We start from the raw sequence: 8,438 nt of genomic DNA, 5'->3' as shown, positions 1-8,438 counted from the left end.
AGGCCGGCGGCCGTAAGGCCCTTCGGGAGTGGGCGCTGGCGGTCAGCCCGCGGGGGCGGCTGCGGGTGCGGCTGCCCTGCCAGGTGAGCGTCCGCCCGCTGGACCCGCAGCGCTACCCGGGCGCCGACCGCGTTCTGGTGGCCGTCAGCGGCGCCGGCGGCAGCCCCCCGCCCCGCGGCCGGCAGCAGGACCGCGTCCGGGTGGAGTACGACGAGGCGCTGGAGCAGATGGCGATCGTCGCGGACGGCGTGGACAGCAAGACCGCCGTGGACGTCAGGACGCCCGTGAAGTTCGGTGGGTGAAGCGGCGGCGGGGGTCCCTCGGCGGGCGAGGCGGCTGCGCGGCCGGCTGTCAGCCCTCTCCTTGCGGCGTGCTGGCACGGGGAGCCCGCGGGGAGAGGGGGTCGGTCCCTCAGGCGGTGGCGCTCACCGGGGGCTGTGCCGGCACCGCTGCCGCTCCGGCTGGAAGCGCTGTTGGCAGCGGGTGTTCGGAAATGGCGTCGTGCCCCCTCGCATTAAGGAGGTTCGAAGAGTCCCGGTTTTTTTCTGCGTTTCCTGACTTCTTTGGTGTTTGCGTAGATGGTTTGTTGCTGACCCTCTTGTCAGCAAGAGTTAATGCTGAAACTTCTGCTGTTGAGTGATAGTTACAACGCACGCTTTTATTTTTGCCCTGACAGCTGGTGTTCCAGGAAAGATGTAACTGCAGCTCAGCTGGGAGACAGCAGTCCTCAGTATGTGCTATGCACACCTGCAGTTAAAGGTTGTTCCCAGTAGGGTTGTTTGGATCTACCAGCAACATTGGTGGTTGTTACGCTGAGACAGGGATCAAAAACGTTTGGAAGGTACCAATATAGATAAAACGCCAAGAAGGGCTCCTTTGTCTCGTGCAAGTCTTGCATTATCTTTTTGGACATGTCCTAGTTTCAGCTAGGATAGAGTTAACTGTCTTCCTAGTAGCTGGTACACAAGGCAAAAATCTATGCAGGGTTTCTGGTAGGGAACCTACAAACAACTTGGGAGACCAGCTGTAGTGGCTGAAACCAATAAACAACTGTGCTGGACTGAAATACTGGCAGGGAAGGAAAAGGGCAAGCTTGCTAGGATAATTCCCCTCAGGGAGCTGAGGTTTAGGAAGTACTTGACCCAGAGAGATTTGTGTTTAGTCATTGATGTGGGTTTTTTTCCTATGGATTTGTGCCGTTGCCTGTACAGTGCAGAGTAAGTTTCACCGTGCTGGAAAAACTTTTCAGCGTACAAAAAACACGGTCCTTTGGTTTGCTTCAAGTGGTTGTTCAAGACTGCTGCTTTATTTCATTTGATGCTCTGCTGCAGTTGTGGTATGAGAAATGGTAAATAATCTCATTCTACTTACACTTCATACATGTCATCTATGACTTTTGTAGAGTGTGGTGTTATATTTTCTTGGTTCCAGCTTTTCCAAACCCTTACAGCAAAGACATTCTGCACCTTTTATCTTCTCTTATTTTTTTTCCTATATCTTGAATTTTGCTATGTCGTTTTTTGGTTTTTGGGGTTGGGGTTTTTTTCATGTTTTCATTTAGAAGGACTTGAACTGTATATCATTCAAAATGGAGAAGTGCTATGGATTTATCACAGCAGTATTCTCTTTCATTTTCTAGTCTTACTCATCCCTATAATTTACAACATTTTTTTCTTTTTTTGAGCACTGTTGATAACTGAAGGTGTGTTTCTTAAATATGTTTACCAAAACTTATGGTCTCTTTTGTTTCCTAACAACTAATATACAGCCAAACATTCTGTAAATAAAATCAGGGGCTTCTCCTCCTCCTTGCCCTCAGTGTGCTTTACTTTGTCTATGTTAGAATAGGCATAATGATTTGTAGCATGAGTCTAGCTAGCCCGCTGTTCTGTCTCCAACAGTAGTCATAAACAGGTGCTCAGGGAAGAGTAAGAACAGGACAAACATGCATGATACTTCATCTAAGTGTTCTCTTAGCTGTCAACTCTTTTCAGCTTGGGGGATTTTCTGAGCCTGATATAGCTCAGCCCCTCAGTGGATCTCTCTTCCAAGTGTCCACTTAAACAGGTAAACAGATTCAGGGTAGGAGCTTCCTGGCAAACTCCATGCCTCGTGGCAAAAAGTCCCACAAGGCATACCATCCATTCAAATTCTTGCTGTTTTATCATTTGAGTAAGTGGTATTCCAAGGTCTTTCTGCATTTTGTCAGTGAGTTTTTTTAACTAGTCTGAATAATTCAGTGTCACTGATGAAACTTTTCAACCTTGGTATTTCTGCTGATTTCCGAATTCATGTAGTATTGAAGATGATGCACAGTTTACACCTAAAAGACAATACAGGACTAAGTGTTTTGTTAAAGACATCTGAAAATCCAAGTTCATTCTCTTAAACAAATCAACTGTTAACTATGTATTCATTGACTCTTTCACTGAACTGTAGCAGGACTGTCTTCTCCAAGAGACTTTTGTAGCTTTTACTCTTCCCTAAGAATTGTCAGTTACGTTCTTACAGCTTTTTTTTTTCTTTCCTGCTTGGCAAGTGCAAAGATTACCTTGGCTTGTCTGTAGTACATTCAGAAAGTCCATCCCAGGATTACAGACAATCAAACTGAAACCCAGCGTCTCATTTATTACCCTTCATTTCTCTGGTACCAGGTCTGTCTGGTTACTGTAGCTGTTAGTAACTTAATATTTCAGTTTCTTCAGGATCTCTGAGTGACTATTATGTGTTACTCCAGACTTGGTTACTCTTGGGGATAGAATTCATTGTATTGAGATCTGGAGAATCTCAGCTGTCATAAAGAGTTTCAATGTGGGGAACCTTCCCAAAAGGTCTCAATAATGAATCATGATTGATGGAAAAAAAAAATCATTTAGCTTTTGTCCTGTCTTTTGAGATTCTTATGATAGTCTGAATGTCAACCACCCCTGCAGACTGTCTTACAGCCTTCCTTCTTGAAGTAGGTTTTATTAGTTTGTAGGTTTCTAAGCTGTTCCATATGGGGTTGTGGTAAGCTCATGCAATTCAGGTTCCCTGGATGGTCTGTGGATTATAGCCCCCTTCTACTAGTTGCTGTTTGTCACCCCATAATTAGCATGATGTTAGTATTGTCAGTTCATGCTGTTATCCAGGCAAATCCAGAGATATATTTCCTAAATATAAATATTTTTTTGTACTCGGTGAAGTAGAATTGCTACTTGCCAGTGAGGTTCTACTTTGTGTCCATTCAGCTCTGGCTTAGTTTCTGGGTTCTCTGAGTAGTAGTTTATGCTTGTGTTGTTCCTCTTCTTTATTTAGGAAAGAATTATCCATTAAACATCATTGCATAAGCAAAAGATCTTATCCCTTGTAAAAACATAGCTCAAAACAGAAAGAAACTGTTGTTGCTCTGCAAGCACTTTGGCTTTTCTCTGGCCTTCCTTGAATGCGTGAGGAGGATGTAAACTCTGTTCTGTTTAGACCGTTTTATCTGAGCTCTCTTTCTGTCACTTAGCTGTAAGAAGTTGAGAAGTTTATGTGAATGTCTTTACAGTATTCTAGCTTCTTTTTTTATTTTGGAAGTGAAGGCATTTCATAACAGCTTTTGCAATTTAGGTTGGAGCTTATCCAGGAAGCTCTAAGTTAGGTAAAACTCCTTACACCCCGAAGAGCATGTGCAGAAGATGCTGGAGGATAAGCTTAAGTATGCATTTTAAACCAAAAGCAACTTGTAAGCAGCTCAGCAGGGCAAGTACTAAAGGATCCTCTATTTCTGTCTTAGTGTCTAGTTTTATGCTGTGTATAGTCTTTCAATATCATGCACAATCTGATAATCCTCTCTGATACATTTAACCTTCAAAGATGATAGATGTCAATGAATTTCTGTTTAATCTAGATTACTTATTTATTTTTCTTCAGGTCACGTGTATACGTTAGCTATTTATTCCAGGGACAGTGTAGGCACATGGCTGTAGGTTCGCAGTCTGCTTAGCACATAGAGAACCCTGTGTCTTAGCATGTCGAACTGCATGTGCTAATTAAACCTAAAACCAGCTCTTTGATTTCTGGTTACTGTACAGTGTCGGAGTACTCAGAAGTAAACCTAACTGAGGTCTTGCATAACCAGAATTTGAGAATCATCCGTCTTGTTTTACCATGTTTTGCTGTTCTGATGTTTTGCTTTAGTACATACATATTGTATTAGAATCACAGGATAATCTGGGTTGGAGGGGACCTCAGAAGGTTTCTAGTTTAACCTCTGGTTTAAAGCAGGGTCAGCTCCAAGGTCAGAGGAGGCTGCTCAGGATTTTATCCAGTCTGGTTTTGAAACACCCAAGAATGAAGACTATACAACCTCCTTTGGCAAACTGTTCCAATGCTTTTTGCATATTGTACCATGGTGAAGAGAACAGAGGCTTCAAAGTCAAGGAGGAGAACCTTGAGTGTTGAAGTGGTAGCCAAGATTCATGGAGTAGAATACCAAAGCTCTGTCCCCTCTGGCACAGGATCAAGCACTCCTGGGCTAAGCCCACTTGTAAGCTAGTATGTTTTTTTGTTACTGATTCTCTCCTTGGGAAAGCTTAACTCTTCCACATTAGTCTTATTTAAGTCCCTGAGATCACTTAGCTGTTTGGCTAAACACTGTAGATACTTGTGGAACTAAGCCAACTGAATGAATGTATGGGTCTTGAAGGTTTCTGTGAATTACCAAATTCATAATTTTATGGGATCACTTAAACAATTTTTATGCCTGCTTATATGAGGGGAGAACCTAAGCTCCTGGGACTGCTTGTTTCTGCTTTTTATGTTAGTGGAAAGCGAATGTGAATGTTTTCAACAGTGTATTTTTCTGAAGTCTTAACATTTTAATGAGTTGGAAAAAAAGGTCATCAGTGTCTACTCCTAAGTATGGCAGAGTTACAGCCTCAGAGTAGCAGATGCTATAATCTGACGCCCTCAATAAATAGTTTGTCCTGGACTGAATTATTTTACATGCATGCTTACTTACTGGTAAGCTTCCTCTGAGCAGAGAAGTAGATCATCATGAAGTACTTCTAGTAGTCCAGGGCTGCTGAGTCACTTTAAAATCAGTAATTTTCCAGTCTATTTCAAATATTACAGCTTAAGGTGGTATTTCTGGGGTACCCCTGCCTACATTCTGATACCAAAGTTCTTTTTTCCCCTATGTACCTTTATTTCCAATACAAATCCTTTGCACCTCAGAGACCTTCATGCATTTTTTGAGGTTTGTGTGGCTTCAGCCCTCATCTTTGCTAAGGGGGAATCAAGCTAGCTATTTTTGGAGCTTTGGCACTGAAACATTGTATCCTGTTCCTCCTTGCTTGTTAAAATTTCTTTAGCAATATTATCCAGCTTTTAGCCTGCCTCTTTGTGGAGTCATTTATCCTTGCTTCAGGAAGCCTATTTGTGAGACAGAGGGGCTCCATTACTTGTCCACTAATTTTTGGTATATCAAGGCTAGCAAAGCGCTGTAACTCTGCAGAGGATCAAGGCACAAAGTATGTCTCCAGGAATCCCTGGTGTTTTTTAACAGCATGCTCATGAATCCCTAGACTTGCATGTCCTCTTTTGACACCCATCTTTGATACAGCTAGGATTATACTACTAATCTACCTTTCAAATTATGGCCATAATATGCCCTGCAGGATCAGCAGTTTTTAACCTTATACTTGTAAAAGTCCTACTAAATTGGTATAATGGCTAAACTGACTGCTCTTAAGCCTTTTCCTCACCCCTTTTGACAGAAACAATAAGGGCAAGAGGGTATCAGGTTGATTGAATTCAAAGATTTGCACAGGCAAACTGGCTTTTGGACCTCTCTCTTCTCAGAAAGCGAAATTAAAAAAGTCTCAGATGTAGATCCTCCCAAGGACTGTGCAGTTTTCCAGTGGGTGAATTGAGCAGTTTTGAGCAAGACAGCTTGTATTTCAAAAATAATATTGCTTTCTTTTTGAACTCTACAGGTTTGTGCTGTGCAGGGACATATTGTTTCAAATGTAGATGTTTGGAGAGTGCCTCTATTTGTGTCTCTGGGAACTGTGTTTAAACAATCCAACTGCTCCCTGAGAAGTAAAACCCTATGGAAAAGTTTTGTCTCAACTTCAGAACCTGTAGATCAGCATCGATCAAATTGAAATATCTCAGATACCACTCAGATATTCTTAGTCTCATGAAACTGTCTAGGCTTTAACAACATAAAACCTTGTGGAGCTGGCCCTTGAGTCTCTGATGATAGTCACCAGTCCAGTTTGCTAGGTTTTGTGCTTTTACATGCCTCAAAGCCTATCTTAGAGTTTACTTTAAATTTAAGAAACACACAGTTTGATTAAAATCTTTCTTGGAAGTCTTCTGTGAAGATGCTAAGAAAATAAGATCTCCAAATAAAACTGCTTTCTGGAAAACCTGCTTATCCAGTCCTCCTAGCCCTCTTTCTTAGGGAATTGTTACCTGCAAACACAGTCGGCATCCTTCACTAAATTTAACCTCTTAGCTTACTGTGGCAATAAGGTAGCACTCTTGCAGCAAAGACCTAACATGTTTTATCTCTGCCTCTTGGATTCTCCTGGCTTATTAGGTGGAAAAACTTCCCTTCGTTGTGAATTGGAGCTCTCAATCTCTTGCCTTCATCTGCAAGCTACTGCCATCATGGTTGCAGTGTTTGTCCTGAGCAGCAGTGTGACAGTATTGATCTTCAGCCTCTGCTGTGTTGCAGAGTGTGTTATACATACTCCGATTCTCCTTCTCATATTTCTTGTCACCTTAGCAGCTAGTGGGGGTGGAAGAAAGACTTTCACAGGTGTTTAAATGAAAGTTTCTTTCCCAGATAATCTCCTTTTCTTTAGAGAGTAATAGGCTCACTATCTCTCTCTTAGTCCTTCAGTTATGTGTCTTGCAGCAAACACTTCTGACTCCTGTTCAATTTTTCTTTTTCTCCTTTGTCTTTTTTCCTTAGAACAACAAAACCACTTTTCTTCTCCTGCCTTTACCTTTTGCCAGTTGTTATGGTGGTCATTTATATAAATTATTAGTAGTATAGTCAGAATCCCTAGACTGCACATTCTCAAACTTCTTCCTGGTTCCTTAAACTCAGGGGTGAGCTCAAGTGGCAGAAAAAGGCTTTTGCTGCTCCTGCGTGAAGCATTATGAGCCCATAAATCACTCCCTTGATGACAGAGTTATCTACAAAACCTAGTGACTTTTCTTTGTGAAAGCCTATAAACAGTAATAAGGTGAGGTGATTCAGACTAAGGGCAAACATGCTTCTTCATGCCAGGAGGGTAGGTCAGGCCTTCCAGAAGGCTGGAGAGGAATGACACATGCAAACTCCTCTATACCTGTTCTTGTGTTATGCTGCTTGCTAGTTGAAGCAGTGTAGGTCTAAGCAAGACCAATGTATTTGTGCTGTGGAATCTTACTACTCTACATGTGGCCTTAGACAGCCAGACAACCTTCCCACCCCAAAATCCCTGTCAGGGTACCCAAATGTCTCAGTAGAATTGCTAATAGAATTGGTGACTAGGGTAGCTATGAGATGGAGGTGGAGTTTGGGAGTGGGTTAAAAAAAAAAAAAAAAGATAAATCTTCACTAAAGGACCGCACCCTGCTGATTCCTTGCCAGAGGTTACAGTCACTCTGCTGCCAATAGGCAATGTTCTCTCGAAGCTGGATGGCCATACACAGGCTTACAAAATTTTCAGTGTCAATTGTTGATAGTGACTAGTCATGCAATTGAAAGTATATGGCCAAACTTTGCAAGAAGATTCTTTAGTAACAAGCTGCTTTTTCTCCCTACTATATGTAATTACTATATAAAGCGATCAAGTACTGTGTTAAATAGATCTGACTCTTCTCATTCTGTTGCTAATAAAACTTTTAATTCTAGATCTGGATATCAAAACATCAGGGACTGGCTGTGTGAAGATTCAGAAAATAGAATGTGATAACTGCAAAATAGAAACAGAGAAGGGGACTAGCGTCTTGCAGTCAATAAAGGTATGAAGAACCCTCCCCCACCCCATCAGTGTTTTAAAAGGGATTGTGTGGTGGAATATAGTTTAAGAACTTAAGTACCAGTTCTGGAGATGAGAAGTACTCTGGTATTTTGAAGTGTTACTATGTGTGTAGCATCTCACCTTTATTTATCACATACCATTATGACACAAAGTCAATAATACTAAATGATGTGGAGTCAGAAGTCCAGGTACCTTTGATAGCCAAAGTCAGCAGAAGCAGTGACAGCAGTAAGCCTGATCTCTGTCCATCCTGCTCCTCAAAAAAAACCAAAAAAAAAAGACAGACTGCTATTTCCTGTCTAGTAGGTTAATAGTTATGCTTGCTCAGTTGGGACTTTGCAGTATGCTGCTTTTTTCCTGTGTTTTGTTTTAATAATTCTGATATATCAGTGCTATTGACAAACTCTTTAGGTTAATTTTCAATCA

General features: G+C 41.9%; 1 protein-coding gene across 1 annotated transcript in view; it reads left to right on the top strand.

Moving 5' to 3' along the window:
• Positions 1–8,438, top strand: part of FAM185A (family with sequence similarity 185, member A) — a 48,840-nt gene that overhangs the window by 420 nt on the left and 39,982 nt on the right. The window contains exons 2-3 of the mRNA XM_010581101.1: positions 3–294; positions 7,883–7,992. Of these exons, the coding sequence (XP_010579403.1) occupies positions 3–294; positions 7,883–7,992 (402 nt within the window). The remainder of the gene's footprint in view (positions 1–2; positions 295–7,882; positions 7,993–8,438) is intronic.

Source organism: Haliaeetus leucocephalus, unplaced genomic scaffold, assembly GCF_000737465.1.
Source record: "Haliaeetus leucocephalus isolate CR32 unplaced genomic scaffold, Haliaeetus_leucocephalus-4.0 Scaffold751, whole genome shotgun sequence".
In the NCBI taxonomy this organism is placed as follows: domain Eukaryota; kingdom Metazoa; phylum Chordata; class Aves; order Accipitriformes; family Accipitridae; genus Haliaeetus; species Haliaeetus leucocephalus.
The sequence above is the reverse complement of the archived record's forward strand: the minus strand, read 5'-3'. Positions and strand labels throughout refer to the sequence as shown.